Source organism: Ipomoea nil, unplaced genomic scaffold (genome assembly GCF_001879475.1).
Source record: "Ipomoea nil cultivar Tokyo-kokei standard unplaced genomic scaffold, Asagao_1.1 scaffold2848, whole genome shotgun sequence".
In the NCBI taxonomy this organism is placed as follows: Eukaryota; Viridiplantae; Streptophyta; class Magnoliopsida; order Solanales; family Convolvulaceae; genus Ipomoea; species Ipomoea nil.
In genome coordinates this window covers 1,996,894-2,020,000 of record NW_017619276.1, presented here as the reverse complement: position 1 = coordinate 2,020,000, position 23,107 = coordinate 1,996,894, and the positions used below count along the sequence as shown (strand labels likewise).

Genomic DNA, 23,107 nt, shown 5'->3' with positions numbered 1-23,107 from the left:
CAAACGAATAACGCCGTTAACGGCGAGACAAAATTAATTTTTTTTTTTAAACTAAAATGACGCGTTTTTCCTGAAAACGATGTCGTTTTGGACTCGTGTCCACAATACATTGTGGACACGAGTCCACTGCATAATTTGCGATGTATTGCGGTGTGGACTACGCAATACAACAAATTAAAGTAAATGCATAGAACATATTATCAGAAGTGTAATTAATTAGCATGGAAATCTAGACATGGAAAGTTTCATAGGAAACTAAACTCACATACATTTTTCCATGCCCCTAGACTACGCATTACAAATCAACCAAGTCAATGCAACTCATGCATGCAAATACTATTAACGGTCTGTTCAGGTAGAGTGAATTATAATTTTACTCCCACCTATTTTTGAAAACAAGCTGGAAATTATAATTTCGTGAAAATGCAATTTCCTTTATTTTGACGAAATTAAAATCATTTGTCTTCCCTTGGTATTTATAATTTCTTGGAATTGCAATTTCTTCATCAAGATACCATTGAGATAAAATTGCCTTTGGTCATTTGTCTATTCACCTCCCTAGCATCGTGTATCTCCTACTTTTATCTGGTTGTCATATCTTTTATAAAATCAGTTGGTAATAAATAGATGGACATTAACCATTTAACCACAACCCTCCATGAATGTTACGTATCGAATCGAGTATAAGTTGCACTTTGTCGACCCCGATGCCCAACAATTATGACAATAAATTACTACATTAAAATTTATATAAAAATTACTATATCATAATTTATATATACAACAAATATTAAAAGTTTTCATGAATTAACATATTTTTAATTTCCTTGCCCATGGGTTACGTTAAGAAACCTAGTCAATGCATGCAAAGACTTCATTAATGTACCTATTACTCACTCACTATAGATGACCATAGAATAGACTCTAATTTGTGGAAAACTAGACATCAAGATAAGGATTATATTGATTATGACATTAAATTACAACATTTTAAATTAAGGAAAAAAAAAAAAGGAATAAAATTGAATTTCGTATAAGAATGATTAAAAATAGTGCTGCCTTATTATTTTTAAAAAAAAAAACAAAAGAAAAGAATCCCTCGAAAAGAAAAAAAAAAAAAAAAACAAAACAAAACAAAAGAAAAGACACAAGAAACCTTATAAAAGCAAATTAAATTTCCCTTTTATGAAAAATAAAAAAATTGTTTTGTAATATCATACCCTTCCAATTTTGGGATTTACAAGCCATAAAAGAAGAGTGATCACAAACACACAAAGTTAACATTACCTGAAAACCAATATAATTTTACAAACTTAGCTATGAAGAAGATTAAAAGTACAATTTTCTTCTGTTTTATTATAAATTTGACAATTTAAAGTAGATCAAATTTTAATATTTAATTTCCAACTTGAAAATCCATCTAAAATTATATCAATATTTTAAGTGTGAATGTTAAATTACTGATGAACTTTAAAAATTTAACCATAATTATCACCCAAAAAATTCTTGTAATTTTCATCTCTCTCAGGTCAAACAACAGAAATGTAATTAATTGCTATTGTGATTAATTCATATTCCATGCCTAATTACTCATAGTGAAATAGAGACTAATTTTAACATTGAACTACTACATATAAACTATATATCATATTTTATACAGTAAATATAAGTGATCATTAATCATTATACAGTTCATAAAATTAATTTTGTCTTTTAAAAATTAAAATAGTAAGCAACAGGAAACCTTAAAAACGAAAATCTCCTCTTTTTATTTTTTTTAATTGGATAAAATTTTATTTGTCTAAAATTAAAATTTTATCTAAAATTATATTATATTTTCTCACTGGACACTTATATATTCCTTCATCTATATAAATAATACACATAACAATTCAATTCTTGCAAACCAAACAAAATTAAACATGAAAGAAAGTCATTTGCTCGTTTCTTTGCTCTACTTCTTCGTCATATTCTTGTTTACTTTGCCATATGTCTCCTCCTCCTCCTCCTCTTCTTCTTTGAAGCATCACCTCTGCTCTCCTGCTGATGCCTCTCTGCTACTGCAATTCAAAAACCATTTTAACGTCGATGAATATCTGTCATCCATATGTGAGGACAACTTCTCGACATTAGAGGGGTTAATTATTAATGGTGGCCAACCAATAAAGAAGCTCTGTTGGGATGAGGGGTCAGATTGTTGCAAATGGGAGGGTGTTACCTGTGATGCCTCCACTGCCCATGTCATTGCATTGGACCTTAGCTGCAGCAATCTTCAAGGATCCATCAGCACTAACAGCACCCTTTTCCAACTTCATCACCTTCAAACCCTCAATCTTGCCTTTAATCATTTCTCTTCTGCCTCTCTTTCACATGTGATTGGTGGTTTGACTGGCTTGACTCACCTCAACCTTTCAACCACTTTCTTATCCGGAACCATCCCATCTGAAATCTCACAGTTGTCCAAGTTAGTTTCTCTAGATCTTTCTTATAATTTTGAAGGCAATAATAGTTCGGATTTATTGTTTCTTCACAATCTCACCAAGCTTGAGGTATTCTCTATGGTTGGTACTGGTCTCTCATGTACCATACCAAGGAATATATCTGCTCCATTACGATATTTAGATCTTTCATTGAACAATATATTTGGCTCCATTCCTGAAAGTATTTTCCAACTGCCAAAGTTAGAATTACTTATTCTTTTTCGTAACTGGGAGCTAGTTGGTTCATTGCCAAAGCTTGGTTGGAATTGCAATCAAACACTACAAGTGTTAGATCTTAGTTTCACAAATATTTCTGGAGAGCTACCAAATTCAATTAGCAATCTCAGGTCCTTGAAGTATTTTATACTTAGAGAGAGTAGTTTTTCCGATTTTATTCCAGAAACAATTGGCAACCTAACAAATTTGAATGTAATGGATTTTGAGGGTAATGAATTCAGTGGTAGTGTCCCACTCAAAATCTCAAATTTGAACCAACTAACTAGGTTAGACCTTTCAAACAACCATTTTGAGGGAGAAATTCAAGATATCTTTTCTAACTTCCAACAGCTCACCAATTTACATCTCACTGGAAACAATTTCTATGGTCGTTTCCCATCTTCAATTGTAAACCTTACCCAACTTGAATTTTTAGATTTATCTGAAAATTCACAAATTGGTCCTCTCCCGTCTGTTGCAACCGGACTCCAAAAACTCCAATATTTATACTTATATGAAAACACACTAAATGGCACTATACCTCCCTGGGTTTTTAGCATTCCTTCTTTAGTCTATTTGAAACTTGAACAAAACCAGTTTACTGGGAGTCTTCCTGAGATTTCATGCAAATCATCATTACAACTAGTTGATTTATCCAAAAATCAACTGGATGGTTTGATCCCTGATTCAATTTCAAAACTTCTTCATGTAGAATACCTATTCTTAGCATCCAACAATTTCAGTGGTGCTATACCTCCCTCGGTTTTTTGCATTCCTTCTTTACTCAATTTGGACCTTAGCCAGAATCAGTTTACCGAGAATCTTCCTGAGATTTCATGCAAATCATCATTAATCTCTGTTGATTTATCTAATAATCAACTAGATGGTTTCATCCCTCATTCAATTTCAAACCTTCTCCATGCAACAGTCCTCAACTTTGCATCCAACAATTTCAGTGGGGAGGTGGCCACAGGAATTTTTTTGAGCATTAAAGATCTTGCAGTGCTTAATTTTCAATCCAACCATCTCCAAGGACCTTTAGATATAGCTATTTGCAACTTGACTGCGCTTGAGTTTTTAATCTTAAAAAATAACAAGCTCAATGGCACAATCCCACAATGTCTGGGTGAACATCACAACCTTTCTGTGTTGGATTTGGGAATGAATAACTTCAATTGGATTTTTCCCACCATGTTTGGAAAGGGCAACAGCTTAACAACCATAGCTTTGAATGGGAATCAACTCCGAGGACCTATTCCAAGATCTTTGGTCAATTGCAGTCAACTAGAGGCTCTTGATTTGGGAAACAACAAGTTAGAAGATACATTTCCAAAGTGGTTTGAAAATCTTCTAGAGTTACAGGTTTTAGTATTGGGATCTAATAGACTGTATGGACCCATAACCTCATTCAATTCTACAATTTGGTTTCCCAGTTTGCAGATCCTTGATCTCTCTTGTAATAGTTTTACAGGAGTCCTCCCAAAATATTTTTTTAGTGGCTTTAAAGGTATGGTAAATGTCATACATGAAAGTCAACAAGAAGCAAGCTATTTGGAAATACAAACCTCTGGCTTGTGGTCATATGACATTTCAATCACTTTAATGATGAAAGGGTATGAGATTCAACTAGAAAAGGTTTTGACCATCTTAGCTACAATTGATTTGTCAAGCAACAAACTTGAAGGAGAGATTCCAATGCTCATTGGAAACTTGAATGCACTAATACTTCTCAACTTATCACATAATTATCTCAATGGAAGTATTCCACACCAAATTGGGAACTTGACATTGCTTGAATCTTTGGACATATCTTGGAACCAGTTGGTAGGGAAGATCCCAGAGCAGATCACACAGTTGACATTTCTTGAAGTGTTAAACTTGTCTCAAAATCATTTGATTGGGCACATTCCTAGGAGCAACCAATTTAACACTTTTGGAAATGACTCATATGGAGGAAACCTCAACTTATGTGGATTTCCGTTGTCGAGGGAATGCAATGACAACAATAGGTCATCAAATGAACACCAACAACATGTTGATGAGTTAGAAGACAAATTCATGAGTGGATTTACTTGGAAAGCGGTAGTGATTGGGTTTTGTTGTGGAATGGTATTTGGAATCTTCATGGAAAATCTCATGTCTCGAACTGGGAAGCCAAAATGGTTGTTTGTGACTTTCTACGGAAATAAGATACGTAAAATCGTTCCAAGGAGGAGAAGGAATGCTTGAATATGCTAATGTTAAAAGGATGGATTTGTTACTTTTTACAAATGCGTCACAAATAATGTGAGGTATGCATTTTTCTTACTAGTTTGGATTTCATTTTCACAGGTTTTCCTTTTCTGCATTACTTTGGTATTACAGCTGCAATTGATTTTAAAGGTGGTGGGATGTATGACATGTGGATTGCGTGCACTTGGAGGGAAGCCTGACCTAGCTAGCGCTGGTCACTTGTGATATATGAACTGTATGTTGAACTTTACAAAAAAAAGTCTTTATGTTGCTCTTATATTTGAACTTTACTTATTGCTTATTAGTATTTTATTTCATTTCATTTGTTTATAAAATTGTACTCCTGCAATAATAAAGAAAGTAGGACAAGTCCATCATTGGTTTATGGTGTTTTCCAATTCAAAAGTCGCTATCAACTCAGTGTTGACTAGTGGTTAGTATATTTTTACTCGTGTTGCAAAAATCACGCTTAAACGCCGCCCGGTCGTGGCGAGGAAGGCTGGAATCGGCCTCCTCCGTGGCCGGCCGGCTAGGCGGCCGCCTAGACCGCTTAGCCGGCTGAACCGGCGATTTTTTTTTTTTTTTTTTTTTTTTTTTTTTTTTTTAGTTGTGAGGTGTTAAAAGTTCAGCAAGACATAATTTTTGACTCAATTGCCCGTTTTGGACAATTTTCTTTTTAAAATCGCTTATTTTTTCAAATTTCTCAAAAAAAAAAAAATGTTTCTTTTGCTCTTAATTTTAGTTTTTTATGTAGTTAGATGGTTTTAACAATATTTTGAACCATTTTACAACTACTTATGTAAATAGTTTGTAAGAAAAAAGTAGAAGAACCTTATGTTTTATTAATGAATTTTTATAATTTTTAGTTTTTTAAAAAAAAAATTAAAAAAAATTAACGTATTTTGCAACCTTGATTTTTAATATTCTTTAATTGTAGAATGTGAAGCCATGCAACATCTTGATTATATATTGTTTCCTCATGTGAGAATTTTTTTCGAACAACCATTATTCAATACACATTTGATACATCCTCATTTAGAGAAGAAAATTGCAAGACATTTAAGATGAATGGTACGAGTAAACCAGTTTTCGTTGTGAGCAATGGTGAGCTTACATTAGCATTTACAAATATATATGGTGAACTTCAAAGTTCAAATCATGAAAAACTTGTGGTTTGTTGTTGTTTTGTCAAGACCATTAATTCTCTTTGGACAGTGTTGCATGGGGTTTCAAAAGTGAATGATTTATAGCCCACAACAAAGTTGTAGTTAGATGTGGGCATTATGGAGAACATGAATGGGAAATTAGAATGTCTAGCTTCTAACTAGCAAATTAAAACTGATATATTGACCCAAAGCCTTTTTTTTTAAAGACAATCAGACGATTGTATTAATGAATCAAAGCAGCAATAGAGTCAGGAGGGAAAGAATCCCAATATATAGAGTGATCCTGAGTAAAAGCTAAAGAAGCTAGAGTATGAGCATGTAAATTAACTTGTCTAGACACATAACTTAACGAGCAACGATTAAATAATGACATAGAAGTCCTGCATTGATCCACCACGACCCCAACATAGGACAAGATAGTCGTTGTTTCCTGCTGTAGAAAACTTCATAGTACCGAGCAATCCGTGAGAGGACTCACAGTTGTGATGTTCCTTTCCATTAGCCAAGATAACGCCTCCTTAAAGCCAGAGCCTCTGCCATAAGCGGTGAGAAACAGGCCGGAAGCTTGCCCTTTCTCGCTGCCATGAACGAGCCCTCCGAAGAGAGCAACACAATTCCATACATGGCCTCCCCGGTGTCCTGCAGGAAACCGGCGTCGACGTAGCACTGCGGGCCTTCGTGCTCTTCGATCGCTGCTGCTGCTGCCAACGTGGGCTGTGTGGAGCGGTGATGCACCTGCCGGAAAGAGTGCATGGCGGTGGCAGCCCTCCTCCAAACGTCGCCGGGGCGTGGGAGAGCCCCCTTCCATGTGGCAGAATTCCGGCTTCTCCACATGTGGTACAACACAGCCACCATCAGTCCACATTGCTCCTCCGTCAAAGCTGCCAATGCACCCACAAGCCATGTTGGGAAGGAGTTGGTAACAATATTTGTGATAGGTAATTCTGTAACAATCGAAACAAGTCTAGAATATTCACAAAATATTAGAGCATGCATAACATCTTCATGAGCCAAACCACACATTTGGCATGTAGGACTCACTTCCACCCTCTTTATAATCAAATTGGTAGTAGTGGAGAGATCGAATATCACAAATTTCTCTCCATAGGAATGTCTTCCATTTGGGAGGAACCTTTAGTTTCCATAGTGTAGCCCACTTATCAAAAGCACCCCAACAATATTTCTATAGGCATTCTTTACTGAATAAATTCCTTTGGGATCACCAAGCCAATACCATAAGTCTTCATAATCTGGGCTAACAGGAATTTTAGATATACGAGTCACATCCTCAGTAATAAATAAATCAGATAGAATATGGGGATCCCAAGTATTAGTCTGCTGATCAATCAGTCCTGCCACTAGAGCACTTCTCAATTCCATAGGCATATCTGTTTGAACTAGCGGGCTAGGGTTGTCTGGTAACCATGGGTGACCCTAGATTAAAGTCGTTCTACCATTACCAATCCTCCTACGCACCCCAGAACAAACAATACCATGTGCAACCATAATATTCCTATAGCAATAACTTGGGCAGTTGCCTATCGTTGCATCAATAAATGAAGTAGTAGGATAATACCTTGCTTTATATATCTTTGCTACTAGGGAGCTGGAGTTTGTGAGGAAATGTCATGCCTATTTTCCTAGCATAGCTAAATTAAAACCACGGAGATCTTTGAAACCCAATCCACCAAAATTCTTAGGAATACATAATATATCCCATACCTTCTAGTGAATTCCTCTCTCTGTGCCACTTCCCCACCAATACATGTTTATGGTTCTCTCAATAGATAAACAAATTGAGTCAGGTAGGAAGAAAACACTCATTGTAAAAGTAGGCATAGATTGAGCCACACTTTTCAATAGCACCTCCTTACCAACCTGCGAGAGTAACTTTTTGTTCCATGAACTAATCCACTCTCTGATTTTATCCTCCACATAAGAAAAAACAGCCCTTTTATTCCTTCCCACAAATGAAGGTAGACCAAGATATTTGTCAAAATTGGGGGCTTGTTCTACCTGCAAACATTCCGCCACTGTAGCCATATCCTCTTCCCGGGTATTCCTACTGAAATAGACATTGGATTTATGAAAATTGACCATTTGACTAGACAGATTTTCATAACGTACCAGACACTGTTTTATCACATTGGCCTCCTAAATATTTGCCTTAAAGAACAGCAGGCTATCATCTGCAAAGAACAGGTGTGAAATAGGAGGGGCCCCTCTAGCCAACCTACATCCATGTATAGATCCTGCCATCTGAGCCTTTTGCAACAACATTGATAATCCTTCCGCACAAATAATAAATAAATATGGGGAGAGAGGATCACCTTGCTTGAGTCCACGGGAGGGAGTTATGCGCCCACTATTCACACCATTGACCAAAATATTATACTTCACTGTGGTCACACATAGCATAATCAGTTTGACCTAGTGATCATCAAAACCCATAACCACAAGCATTTTTTGTAAGAACTGCCATTCCATTCTATCATAGGCCTTTGCTATATCCAACTTTAGAGCCCCCATCCTATCAAAACACACTGCTTCCTATTCAAATAATGGCCTACCTTAGCAGCTATTAGGAAATTATCCGTGATGAGTCTACCAGAATTAAAGCACTCTGGGAATCCAAAATTAGATCCTCCATTAGTGGTTTCATTCTGTTTGTTATCATCGTAGCCATAATTATGTACAACACATTACCCAGAGCAATCAGTCCCATATCAGCTACCGTTTTCGGCTCACTATTTTTAGGGATCAAAACCACATTCGTATCATTCAATCTATCAGGAAAGGAAATAGAATTTAAGCAGCCCAAAATAAACGAAGACACATCACCTCACGCTACATCCCAAAAGTGCAACACCCCGTGTTACGGCCTTTAATTCCGAATTAATTATTTAATTAATCCCGTTAATAATAATTAAAAATGATTTAATTTGGTTAGGATTCCCTTTAATTAATTAATATGGTCCACCATGGACCATGAACCCTTATCCCTAAACCAAGCCTTTAGTCCTATAAGGAATAGAATCAGTAAACCCATACCACTCAGACCCTAATTAGGACTCCTAGATATATATATAAGGACATAGGAGGCACCTAGAAGTCACACCACAATAGATATCACCAAACAAGAATTCCCAAGGGATTCCCCACCACCAAGCCTAGGGAGATCAAACGGATTGAAATATTAGGGAAGAACCTTAATAACCAAGGGAGGATTAATTAAGGCTAAGAGGTAATCCATTTCTCAACAAAACCTATTTTCTTTGCTATGATATACTTCTTTGGCTCCCTCTATATACTTGTGTCTTGACGAATTTCTTTATGATATTTGCGATATAATCTTGATTGATTGATGTGATAATTTTATGAGTGATCTTGATGATCTTGATGTCAAAAAGAGGTTATTGATATTTATGTGATGATTCTTGATAAATCTTGATGGTTCTTGATGATGAAAATAAAATATGATTTTGATGGCTTGGGTGGGATTAGAGCCCTAGGTTGGATTGGGAATTTGTATTGAGATGTTCTTGATTTATATTTGGGGAGGGATTCGCATGTTCGGGTGTTGTTCATGTTTAGAAGTCATGTTAGGATGTGTTCAATATGATTCTTGCTTTTGATCCATTAATTACCTACGTGGTGTCGTTATTTACGTTTAAAAGTGTTTAAGCATGGTTTCGGGTTCCACGGAGGATCCCGGGATTAAGGAGTCAGTGGGGGGTATGTGGGGGTAGGGGAACCCGCCACCAACCCGCTGCCCCAAAGAGCATCACCGGCAGCGGGCAGCCGGCGGGTAGGCGACTGCCCGCCGGGCACCCGCTACCCGGAAACTCGTCGCCGGCGGGTGGTCCTCCACCCACCGGCTACCCGCTGGTTTGTCACCCACCCTGGGTCTTTGGCTTCCCCGTTTGATGTTCCCCATTCCCCGTGGTGTCCCAACGGACCCCGTTTGTCGTGCTTGAGTCTAGCTTGATGTTTCGGGTGCCATTCGTAGGATAAAAGAGTCTTAGGAATTGCATGATAGTTGAATCGGTAACCCGTTTACCTAGGTAGAAGTTGTATGAACCCCTTAGGACTACCCTTAGTATGTGAATGATCACATGTAAGTTTGTTTATGCACCCCCCCCCCTCCCCTCTTCCCAATGTGCTATTATGTGCTACAATGTGTTATGTGATGCATGATTCCCCAATTTGGTTGCGATCAAATTGGCTATACGGGTAGTTGGATGGGTTGAGAACCATACCAACTGTTAACCAGGCCGGTTGCGATCGGTCAGGTATATAAATATTATATAGGGTTGCGGTCCACTGTTTGGTTGCGATCAAACTGGTTACTTATGAGCTGCGGTACATTCTCCTGGCTGCGGTCAGTGATTCACTTCTTGGACTGCGGTCCACATGGGCCTCGTGTGCTATGACCCACCGAACTGGACGCGCCAGGCGGTGTGTAGGGCCAATAAGCCCGAGGATGGCTGTAGTCCACCGAATGAGCAATCAGGCGGTGTGTAGGGCTACGGCTGGCTGCGATCCACTGAGTGATGGACCAGCGGTGTGTAGGGTCGTAGTCTCCGAGGATCATCGCCCACCGACTGAGTCCCTCAGCGGTGTGTAGGGCTTGATCCGCTACGATCTACCGACTGTGCTCGTCAACGGTGTGTAGGATCGTAGTCCCCCCTTGTAAAGAGGATCACAGTCCACCGACTGAGTGCGTCAGCGGTATGTAGGACTGTGGTCTGCCGCTGAGTTCATCAGCGGTCTATAGGGTTGGTTGCGATCAACTCCCTTCATGCTGCGGTATGAGGTAGGGTGCTGCGGGGCCGTGTCAGTGCTATATGCACTAACCCTCATGTTCGGGGCATGCGATTGGTCCCGTGGCGCCACCAAAGTGTGCTTGTGTGATATGAATGATGATTGGATGATGATATGATTGATTTGAAAGTGATCTGTGACCTTAGATGCGTATTCTTTATGATGATTGTCTCTACTTATCTGTTATCATTGATTATTGTGCTTGCCCCTATTTGCTGAGTCTATTCCTGGTTTTAAAGCTAGAGTCTCCTAAGTATATATCTTCCTGCTTCAAAATGGTTTTCCTCTATATATATATATATATATATATATATATATATATATATATATATATATATATATATATATATATATATATATATATATATATATATATATATATATATATATATATATATATATATATATATATATATATATACCTATATTGTATTTCAACGCGTTGGAATGGGTTACCAGCATCATTCGCTGAACAGATATATTTGGCTTTCAAGCACCGATGAGTAGATCCGGAGCGCGCTAGAGATCCGAAGAATAGATTAGTTAGTTTCCCTTTCGGCCTGCGTGCCATGATTATGTATTGACGTTTGCATTGAGGATTTTAGTTAGTTAGCCTGTGCATCTGAGCTCTCCAGCTCAGATGTGGCATAGCACCCCGCACTCTTATGTTGTGAGATTTAGTAAGGATTTACCTTCATTATATAAGTTTTAAAAGTTTAAAAAAATTTCGGGGTGTTACAAAAAGTGCTAATAGAAACCCGGATTCATTCCATCTGGTCCTGGAGCTTTATCAGGAAATATAGCAAAAAGTGCAGTTTTGACCTCCTCAGATTCAAAGGGTCGCAACAGGGTGATATTTTGATCATGAGACACGCGAGGGGTGAAATTATGAAACAGGGGATCATCGCACATAGAATTACTAGAGGAAAAAATAGATCTATAATAATCCAAGACAACCAAATTCATGGCCTCACCATCCACCCACACACAAGCAACATTCTTAATTTTATGAATAAAATTCTTTTTCTTACGAGCAGAAGCATACCTGTGGTAGAATTTTGTATTGGCATCTGCACCACGGAGCCAGTGTTGCTTAGCTCGCTGCCTCCAAAATACATCTTCTTGGGCCTCCAGCTGGCAAAGCTGGCTCTCCAATCGCTGGAACTCGGCCAATGCAGCCTGGTCCCTCGGATCTCTCAGCACCTCCTGCTTCTTTCGCAGCAGCTTCATACGGTCCCCAAACTTAAGAAAGTGCTCCCCTCCCCACCGCATCAGTCTACTACCACAATGCTGCTGACAATTCAGCAACCCTTCAGTCCTCCCATCCTGCCAGGCAATCTCTACTACATCACTGCACCCCTCATCGTGGAGCCAAGCCATCTCGAACCTAAAACCCCTCGGACCCCTACCCCTTTGCAAAGTTGTTACATTAATATTGAGGAAAAGAGTCGAGTGATCTGAAGTACAAGTTAGAATATTTTCAACCCAAGCACCACCATTCATATCACTCCAACCTACCGTAGCCAACACCTTATCTAATCTCTCCTCTATCCAGCCCTCTGTACCCCCTCCTCTCTCCCAGGTGAACTGGTGCCCACTCATCGGTACCTGAAGCAAACCACAACTATCAATAGCCTCCCCAATACCGCGAAGGAGATTATCAGGATGCGGATTCCACCCCCCCCCCCCCCCCCCCCCCGCCCTTCCCTTCTCATGCTGATATAGAAGATCATTAAAATCCCCTATCACAACCCAAGGAAGTATAGATTTGCCCCTCAATACATCAAGCAACTGCCATGATTCCCTCCTCCTCCACCGCTCAGGGTAACCATAGAAGCACGTCATAGGCCACATTATGTCATTCGTTATGCTAACTTCCACATCCACATAGTTTTTGGAGAAACTCAATAGCCTAGCGGTATTATTTTTCCTCCATAACAATGCCAAGCCACCACTCAAGGGGACAATGTCCACATAAAACAAACCTTCAAAACCAATCTTGATACGGAGCTGCTCTACATGTATCCGCCATACTTTAGCTTCCATTAAGTAGACGAAATCAGGTTTCTTACGGGACACCATGTCCACTATCTCTCAAACTGTTCGTGGATTGCCCAAGCCACGATAGTTCCAGCTTATCGTACTCATAATGAAGGGCGGGACTGAGCACCAGGACCCGCCGTATACAAGTTTTTTGGCACCTCTGTCATCGTCACATCACCACTACCAACCCATGCACGTCTTCCATTCCCTCTTGAAGCCTCCCTCCGTCTTTTAGACACCGCCACCACCGCCCCCTCCTCCTCCCGCCTACCAACCGCCCTCACGGCATCAACTGGCGAGACCGTACTCTCCCCCACCGCTGCCAACTCCTCCACTCCCTTCCCCTTCCCTTCCAACGGAACCAGCCAAGGTTCGCCAATAGCTCTCGGCCCTCGACTACCCCCGGCACGCAGGTCCGCATTGAACGGAAACTGCTCGACCGAGAACCCCGGCCTCCTCGCCAGTTTACAAAATTTGTACGAGTGTCCCATAAATCTGCAGTAGAAGCAAAAGTTATGTAAACGCTCGTATTTAAAATTCACCCAACAACTGGACTTATCCTGTTTGATGAGTTTCATACGATGTTTGAGGGGTTTCTCGATTGAAATTGAGACCCGCACACGGTGAAACGTTTTCCACGACGCCCCGACATACCTATTGTCAACCTTAACAAACGAAACAATAAAATTAGCAGCCTGCTCAAGAACCACATCAGATGTGTAGCCCAACGGTAAGTCATGTTATTGAACCCACATGTCCACCGACTTCAGCTCCACCTCCGCCGGCCGTACCCCCGCTTCAACTTGTCGGCATACTAGGGTACTATTATTAAACGACCAAGGCCCCTCGCCAAGTACCCTCTGCATATCCGTTTGGTCGTAGAAGATGAACATAAACAGCCCCGGTTATATTTCTAAGACTTGCATTCCCCACACGGGCTGCCACACCGAAGCCATAACGTGCCTCATGAACTCAAGTTTCACTACCTTGGTTGTCAAGAAACGACCAACACAAACCTAGTTCTTCTCCTCCCCAGCAGCCACCACCCCAACCTCCTCCCCCACCGGTTAAAAATCGACCTCCTCCTCCTCCTCCTCCAACACAAGGTCGCCCAGCATGCCATTATTCCAGTCACTCCAGCGTCTGTTGTTGTCGTAGCCATGAAGCAGAACCGTTGGCGAAGCTGTTCGCGGTAATCTGGAGCTTCCTGTCGTAAAAAACTGGCAATGCTACACCATAGAGAATGAACGCCGTGCGTGGAAACCCTAGGAGGAAGACCGAAACTCTAGAGAGATTCTAGAGAGAGAAAAAAAAGTCCTAATGTGTTATCAATTAAGGGAAATGACAGGGCTATCATTTGATATACACTTCTTTCTCTTATTATAGGCCTAGGAAGAGTGTTGTAAGATGTGAACAACATATTAAATACTTGTTTTGCAGATTACAGACATTATGTAAATGGTTGATAAATAGATTATTAAGTTTTCTCATTCTGTTTGTTTTTTTTTTTTTTTTCAAATTGAATACTTATTTGTAGATTACACATTATGTAAATGGTTGATAAATAGATTATTATGTTTTCTTCGATTCCCTTTTCTGAATCAAGCTTTGCCACAAGTGTCTAAGATTTTCCAACGTCAATATGAATTTGTCTTGGCTCAGAACTGGGTGAGCCTTTGGAGCATCTGAAAGTAACCTTGCATCTTTGGATGGCCCCCTATCATGCTGTCTTCTTTTGTCACCTGCATTTGCTTCATCATCATAATTGTGCTCACTAGACTGTCCTGTGTTGTTTGAGGGAGTAGGGGTAACACCAGGACCTATATCTAATGTTCCACTTTGAAGATGTTCAAATCTCTGTATTCCATACAATTGAGTCAAGATGATACATATATTTATACTAGGCTATGCACGCTAACTATAGTAAGAATCAATAATATCCCTAAGTTATTATACACACTATCCCTAAGATATTATACACAAAATCACTGAGATCATATCAAATATTCTTCTACCATATAATGTCTAACACTCCCCCTCAAGTTGGAGCATAGATATTGATAATGCTCAACTTGTTACATAAGTAATCTATTCGAGGCCCATTCATAGCTTTTGTAAAAAGATCTCCTAACTGTTCTCCTGTCTTCACAAATCCAGTAGAAATTAAGCCTTGTTGTATCTTTTCACGAATGAAATGGCAATCAACTTCAATGTGCTTGGTTCGTTCATGGAAAACAGGATTGGCTGCAATATGGAGAACTGCTTGATTGTCACCCCAAAGCTTCGCAGGAATAGAAGCCTTGAGCCCTATTTCATCGAGAATGTGATATATCCACAAGATTTCACAGGTTGCTTGTGCCATTGATCTATACTCTGACTCTGCACTCGATCGTGAGACAACATTTTGCTTCTTGCTCTTCCACGAGATCAAGTTTCCACCAAAGAAGACATAAAATCCGATTGTAGACCTCCGATTCTCCTTAGACCCTGCATAGTCTGCATCTGCAAAGCATTCAATGATCATATGTCCATGTTTTTGATATACAATTCCACGTCCTGGAGCACCTTTCAAGTAGTTCAGGATTTCTTCAACAGCTTTCCAATGATCAACAGTTGGAGATGCCATAAATTGACTTACAATACTTACTGAGTAAGCAATATCAGGATGAGTTACAATCAGATAATTTAGCTTACCAACCAATCTTCTATATCTTTCTGGATCATCAAATAGCTCCCCCTCTGATGTCAACTGTGAATTAGGGATCATTGGAGTATTGCACGGCTTAGCTCCCAGTTTCCCTATTTCTGTCAATAGATCAAGTACATATTTTCTCTGGGAGAGAAGTATACCTTTCTTACTCCGTATTACCTCAACACCTAGAAAATATTTTAATGTACCAAGATCTTTTGTCTGAAATTGACTATGAAGAAAGGTCTTAAGAGATACAATACCAGCAGTGTCACTTCCAGTGATGACAATGTTATCCACATAGACAACTAATAAAATATGCCTTTCTCAGAGCGTTTATAGAAGACAGAATGATCAGACTTTCCTTTTATCATGCCAAACCTCTCAATCGCTTGACTGAATTTCCCAAACCATGCACGAGGGCTTTGCTTAAGGCCATATAAAGATTTGTGAAGTCGACAAACCTTACCATACTCCCCCTGAGCAACAAACCCAGTTGGTTGCTCCATGTAGACTTCTTCTTGAAGCTCACCATGTAGAAAAGCATTTTTAATGTCCAGTTGATGTAAAGGCCAATTAAATGTAACAGCCATAGAAATAAGCAATCTGACAGAGGTCAATTTTGCAACAGGAGAAAATGTGTCAGAGTAATCAATACCATAAGTTTGTGCATACCCCTTAGCAACTAGACGAGCCTTCAACCGAGCTACAGATCCATTAGGGTTAACCTTCACCACGAACACCCATTTGCACCCAATGGCCTTCTTCCCTACAGGTAAATCTACCAAGTTCCACGTAACATTGAAATCCAAGGCATTCATCTCCTCAATCATAGCGTTACGCCAACCAGAATGGGACAGTGCCTGTTTGACAGTTTTAGGAATTTGTATAGAGTCAAGAGAAGCAATAAAAGAGCAGGAGATATGGGGTAAGAGGTTGTAAGAAACAAACTATGAGACAAGATAAGTACAAGTTCTTTTACCTTTGCGTAGGGCTATTGGTAAGGTAGCTAGATCAGACGACGAAGAATCCTGCTCAAGACATGAATCTGGCGTATTGTCAAGAACCAAAGTAGTGTCTAGATTCGGGTTAACCTCTTTTGGAACAGACTGGTGTTTACGAGAATATACCTGAGTGATAGGTGGTCGGGAAGGTGGAATAGAAGCGGAAGCGGTGGTAACCGTATAGATGAGAATATCATCATCACTGTCGCCATGGCTTTCTGAATTTGAAGAAAGTGAGAAAGAAACATCTTCATGGAAGGTTACATCAATAGACACTAGATATCTTCCCGTTGATGGACAATAACACCTATACCCCTTTTCAACACGAGAATATCCCAAAAAGATGCACTTTAAAGATTTAGGATCTAATTTCGTGATATGGGGCCTTACATCTCTCACAAAGCAAGTACATCCAAATGTTTTTGGTGGAATAGGAAATACAGATTTGTGAGGGAAAAGACACTGATAGGGTGTTGTACCATGTAAGACCGAAGACGGCATACGGTTGATCAAAAAACAAGGAGTAGAGACTGCATCAGCCCAAAAATGTTTTGGAACCCACATTTGGAACAGGAGAGCCCGAGCAGTTTCTAGTAAGTGCCTGTTTTTCCGTTCAGCAACCCCATTTTGAGATGGGGTGTCAACACAAGAAGATTGATGTAAAATTCCATGTTCAAGCATATAAGAGGAAAAAGGTTCGGAAAAATACTCTTTAGCATTGTCACTTCTCAATACACGAATAGGTATATTAAATTGTGTTTGTATCTCAGCACAAAAAGCACGAAAATGGGAAAATAATTCAGAACGACTTCTCATAAAATATATTCAAGTCATGCGAGAGAAGTCATCAACGAAAGTAACAAAGTACCGAAACCCGGTTTTGGACATAACACGATAGGGACCCCAAACATCAGAATGAACTAACTCAAAAGGAGTACGTGCTCGTTTATTGACTCTAGGACTTAAACTAACTCGATGATGTTTAGCAAATTGACAAGACTCACAATTTAAAGAGGACACCTTACGGACACATCTTTTTCAACAATAGTAAGGATGGGTGCCCTAAATGACAATGGACTACCAACGGAATACCCATCCCGAAGCAGGCAACAGTTCTCGGTATACTGGAATCAAGAATATAGAGGCCACCAGACTCATGCCCTTTACCAATAATCAGCTTCGTCGTAAGATCCTGGAACATGCAGTGAGTGGGAAAAAAGGTTATGGAACAATTTAGAGCATTAGTGATTTGACTAACAGAGATCAAATTAAAAGACAAGTTGGGAAGGCTCAAGACCGAGGATAACGGGAGATCAGGAGTCGGATTAGCAGTGCCAATCCCAAGCACCCTAGAGGTTGATCCATCAGCTAGAGTGACATGGGAAGTTGAAGGAGAAGATTGAAAGGTAGATAGGAGGCTAGAGTTACCTGTCATATGATCCGTGGCTCCCGAATCAATAACCCATTTGGAAGCTGAAGAGACGAGGCAAGTGTTGGGATTACCTGAGGTGGCAGCCGCTACATTTGAGGGAGATGATGAGGATTCTTGGTAATTCAGGAACTTAGCATACTCATCTGCAGAAAATACAACCGTTTTCTCACCATGAGTATCAGAAGATACCATATTGGCAGACCGATTGCCCTGATTTATATTCTGAAGCTTTCGGCAATCCTTCTTCATGTGCCCCGGTTTCTGACAGTAATGGCAAATGATTGGATTATACTGCTAGCCATGAGGATCCTTATTGTGATATGACGACTTCACAGGCTCCCCCTTTGACTTCTGACTGACAAGAACACTGCTCGACTGAGGGGGTTGGTAGGTCTCTGTGCGTAATACTCTAGAGAATACATCAGATAGGGATTTGAGCTCCTCACTGGACAATATCTGGGACTTGGCTAGTTCTAGTCGAGGATGAAGATCAGCCAAAAAACTCATGATGGCCATTTGTTCTCGTTGTTGCTGCAGCACCTTTATATCCGTTGTGAACGGCATTAATTCATTAAGAGCCTCATATGTTTTCTTGAACTCCATAAAATAAGTCTGCAGAGGTTTGTCAAGTATATCGGCCCTATAAAAAGCCTTACAAACATCATAGATTCAAATAATGTCGCCTTTACCCGAATACAAAAAATTAAGATAGTCTAAGAGTTCTTTGACAGTTTCACAATGACTAACAAAACCAAATATCTCAGATTCAATTGAGTTCCGTATTTGAAGAAATAATTTAGCATCATCACGCAACCAAGCAAGCACTAGGGATATAACTAGTGCTTGCCAAACATCGGAGTAGATCAGCTCCAAGATAGCCTTTTTCCTTTCTTTAGAGCTCTCGAACTTTAATCTATGCTGCTTACTTGTAACGCAATGCTCACAAAAAGGTAATGAAACATTTTTTAGCCCTGGAAGAAGATGTTGATCAGCAAGAATCTTTAGACCTCGTTCCGACATGTGGCCAAGTTTCTGATGCCACATTATCGTTGATTTCTCTATAAGATTGTCTGCTGCAACAGCTGCTTCTCCTTGTAGTTGTGTTTCTCCTTTAAGCATGTATAGATTGGCTGCTATCTTTTCAGTTTTCATCACAACAAGCGCGCCCTTGATTACTTTGATGATCTCATCCTGAATGTGAATTTTACATTCACGGCTATCTAATTGTCTAAGAGACAATAGATTTTTCTTCAGGCCCTTCACGTGTCGTACCTCTTGGATAGTGCGAACCGTACCATCAAACATTTTTATTTTAATAGTACCAATACCAGCAATCTCTAAGGCATGGTCATCTCCCATGAACACAGATCCTCCAGAAACAAATTCATATTCATGAAACCATTCTTTCCGTGAGGCCATATGCCATGTTGCTCCTGAGTCCATTAGCCAGACATCAGCTAGACTTTTCCTGCCTTCAACAATTGTTGCTGCTTCACCAAATAAAACTTCGCATTCATCCGATGTACTCACAACACATCCCTGAGCATTTGATGTCTCGGGATTTTTGCCTTTGGTCTCATCCTTTTTGAGTTGCCAACACTCACTCTTGTAGTGCCCCTTTTTGCCACAGTGAAAACACTTGACATTCTTCTTACCCCTTGACTTTGATCAACCTCGGTTGGGACTCCCACTAGGGCTAGGCTCCGTTGGTCTTCCTCTTGTCACTGTCAACGCCTGAGATTGTTGTGAAATTCCAACTTTGTCTTCTTTGTTTTTGCGCCGACTTTCCTCTTCAAGAACCGCATCTGCAATATTATCGAAGACAAGTATCTCCTTGTTGTTGACCAAATTGATGATGAGTTGATCATATGAATCCGGTAGACTTTGGAGTAAGATTTCAGCACGTTCATTCACTTCTATTTTATAACTCAACGTCGAGAGTTGTGAAAATAGAGTGTTGAGAGTATTGATGTGCTCAGTTATTGAAGATGTCTCCATCATCCTGAGAGTGTATAACTTCCTCTTCAAGAAGATCTTGTTGTGCAGTGATTTGGCCTCATACAAATTTACGAGAGTATCTCATACCTCTTTTTCCGAACCTTTTTCCGCCACACTTGACAAAACTCCATTTTCTTCAATTGCTGCTACGTAATTATCTTTCCTGAGAACTGCTTTCATTCTCATTTTCCACAAGAAAAAATTGTTCCCTTTGAACTTTTCAATCTCGTACTTGGCCGCCATTGTAAGTGGTGTTCTTGATTCAAATCCTGGAAAATATATCTAAATAGTATTGTATAATAGAATAATACCGGCCTTGAGAATTTACCAGTATTTATTCTAACATAAACAATACAAAATGATATATCTATGAACCAACATGAGGCTCTAATACCACTTGTTAGGATCGAAACGGGTTCACTACACCAAATTTACAATAGCAACTTGAACTGAAAATATTGAGAATAAATTCTAATGTAAGATTTAAAATAAATCATACACAGAGCAAGGGAATTTGAAGAAGAATATTCTGTATTGGCAAAGGATATTACAATAGAAATTACAAATATAACTCTTTATTTACTCTCTACAGAATTTGCTATGCTACTGGAAATTTTCGGATGGGATGATCCAAATGAATGAAGGATGTTGCCTATTTATAGCAACCAAAAAGTCTAAAAAATTCTTAAGCATTTAACGCTACATTAAATGCCTAGGAACTTGCAATGCAAGAAAACTTCTCCTGCAAATTTCTCCAAGAAAAACATATGCCCAAAAAACTCATCTCTAGCTTTTCCCTTGAATGTTTTTCCCCTTTACAAACCAATGCCCAAGCATTTAATGCATTTGTCTTATTCAAACTTCATCCCAAATTCCCTTAGGAAACCTCATCCCAAATTCCCTTAAGAAAACTCCTCCCAAGTTCCCTTAGGAAAACCTCTTCGTATTCCACATTTGACTTTAATATTTACACAACTTGTTTTGTTTTCTCATCAAAAGATAACAGAGTAGAGGCTTCATATTTGTTGTTTAAATTTCAATGATTATACCATAGACCATGATTTGAAATAAGATACATTTTTAATATATTGATTTATGTACTAAAAGTATATTATTTGTAGATACATTATTTATATACTGAAAGTAAAACATAAATAGTGTACCTTTAATTAGTATGTACATTAAAAATGTACCTTGTAGCAAGGCTTATTGGGTTAGTCCATGGGTTTAGGGCTAGATTGACATCCCTAGGTATGATTGGCGTGATCAATTTTGACACGAAAACAATAGCCCCGGGATGAAAATTGGTAGTGATTAAACATGTGGATCAAAACTGTTATTTTGCTAATATTGGTGGGACCAAAATTAGTAGAGAAGTAGATAAAACTGCAATATAATGTTGATTTTCTGGTCCTATGTTATTTATGTGTTTGGGTATTTCTTTAAGTTGGAGGCTGCAATATAATATTTATGAATGAATTAATTAATAGGGAACTTAGGATGCTATAAACTGTTAGATTCCAGGAGGTTGCTGGTGGGATAGATGTATGATAGGCCGGTGGATTGCGTGCACTTGGAGGGATGCCATTTCTGCAGGTTATCTTCTGCAGCTAATGCATGTTTGCAGTTTTTCCATTCTCTAGTATAGGATAATTCTTATTTTATGTTTTCATACTTGTTTCTCTTTGCCTTATATACTTCCAGTTTTTGTCGTTATAATATTGTGTTTCCATATTATTAATAATTTTTTTTTTTTTTGTTATCGTTTATGTAGAAAATACTTCTTCTACATATAACAATGTATGCAATACCACAAGTTCATCAATTATTTACGGTGTGTTTCAAGATTCACTATCTACTCCGTTGAGCATGTTGACAAATGGTTAGTGTATTTTCAGTTATAAAATAATTTTATGATATCATTACCATTTTGGTTGGCGATTTTAGGCAAATATTACCTGCTGTTTAAGATTTAAGAAGAAAATTGCAAGACATTTAAGAAGAATGGTACGAGTAAACCAGTTTCTGTGAGCAAAGGTGAGCATATATACATTAGCATTTACAAATATATATGGTGAACTTCAAATCATGAAAAACTTACCATCTATATTATAATTATTTATTCATCCCGTATGATGTATATAAAAAATCATTACATATTATTTATCACTGAATTCACTAATAATTCATCTATTCTGTTCTTTTTTTAGAAAACGTTGCTTTTCAATCTACTATAATTACTGCACAGCTTTGAGTGATGTGAAAAATGGTAATTATATATTCATAATACATTACTAGGTTATGAATTTCTAATGAATTTTGTAAATAGCATGTAATATGCCGGGTGGAATTATCAAAAATACAAATACTATGCCATCAAGAGCTATCCTGAGGAATAATACTAACGCTCAGGCATCTGCAGGTAAGTCATTAAGCATTATTATAAATTTATGTTCAAAACTTTTGTAAACAAATTAAATTATGTATTCAAGTTAATAATTTATTTAAATTTTATTAGGTAATGTTGAGAGGTCAAGCAATTTCGGCCAAATCTCTAATCACATTAGCGTACAAGAATTTAATCAGACATCTATCATCTCATTTTTAAGACTTGAGTAGAGAATTCGATGAGGTTGAGGGGATAGTGATTGTTAATGGTAAGCACTGTCTACTGAAACCTAAATTTGGGTACAAATTAAATAATTTATTTCTATATTTTTTAAAGAAAAAATAATGGTTATTATTTATTATTTGTCTACAGTTGACTATGCAGACATCGATGATTCAATATATTCCTGTGAACGTTGTTTTGCACAGTTTTGGTACAATGAATGGTTAAATAAGTCAAAGGTAAATGGTGTTCCTAAATATTCATCGTGTTGTGGACATGGGAAGATTATGTTGCCACCTATCACCAGTGCCACCAAAAAAGTTATTTGAACTGTTCTTTAATTGTGGGTTTAATAAGAGAACATGCTTCTTGAAAAATATTAGGTCATATAAGAACATGTTTTGTTTTACGT

The 23,107-nt window shown here is 38.6% G+C and overlaps 2 protein-coding genes across 3 annotated transcripts; one reads left to right on the top strand and one right to left on the bottom strand.

Moving 5' to 3' along the window:
- Positions 1 to 1,894: 1,894 nt before the first annotated feature.
- Positions 1,895 to 21,653, top strand: LOC109160549 (receptor-like protein 12). 2 transcript variants are annotated; one of them, XM_019308839.1, is made up of 2 exons: positions 1,895 to 4,987; positions 21,616 to 21,653. In XM_019308839.1, exon 1 carries the CDS (start codon positions 1,923 to 1,925, stop codon positions 4,923 to 4,925), a length of 3,003 nt encoding a protein of 1,000 aa, XP_019164384.1. In that variant the 5' UTR covers positions 1,895 to 1,922; the 3' UTR covers positions 4,926 to 4,987; positions 21,616 to 21,653. The 2 variants fall into 2 exon arrangements, with proteins under 2 accessions (XP_019164384.1, XP_019164383.1); XM_019308838.1 differs by lacking the exon at positions 21,616 to 21,653 and adding an exon at positions 21,575 to 21,598.
- Positions 6,593 to 7,480, bottom strand: LOC109160510. Its single transcript, XM_019308798.1, has 2 exons — positions 7,329 to 7,480; positions 6,593 to 7,226 (listed from the first exon to the last, which is right to left on the bottom strand). The coding sequence occupies exons 1-2, from the start codon at positions 7,478 to 7,480 to the stop codon at positions 6,593 to 6,595; spliced, it is 786 nt and encodes a 261-aa protein (XP_019164343.1).
- Positions 21,654 to 23,107: the final 1,454 nt, after the last annotated feature.

Bases quoted from the DNA above. Each gene is read 5' to 3' on its own strand.
- LOC109160549 (XM_019308839.1), top strand. From the start codon at position 1,923: ATGAAAGAAAGTCATTTGCTCGTTTCTTTGCTCTACTTCTTCGTCATA.
- LOC109160510 (XM_019308798.1), bottom strand. From the start codon at position 7,480: ATGCCTATGGAATTGAGAAGTGCTCTAGTGGCAGGACTGATTGATCAG. The intron at 7,227-7,328 runs GTATTGGCTTGG...TGGAAACTAAAG, and splicing joins CCAGATTATGAAGACTTATG to GTTCCTCCCAAATGGAAGAC.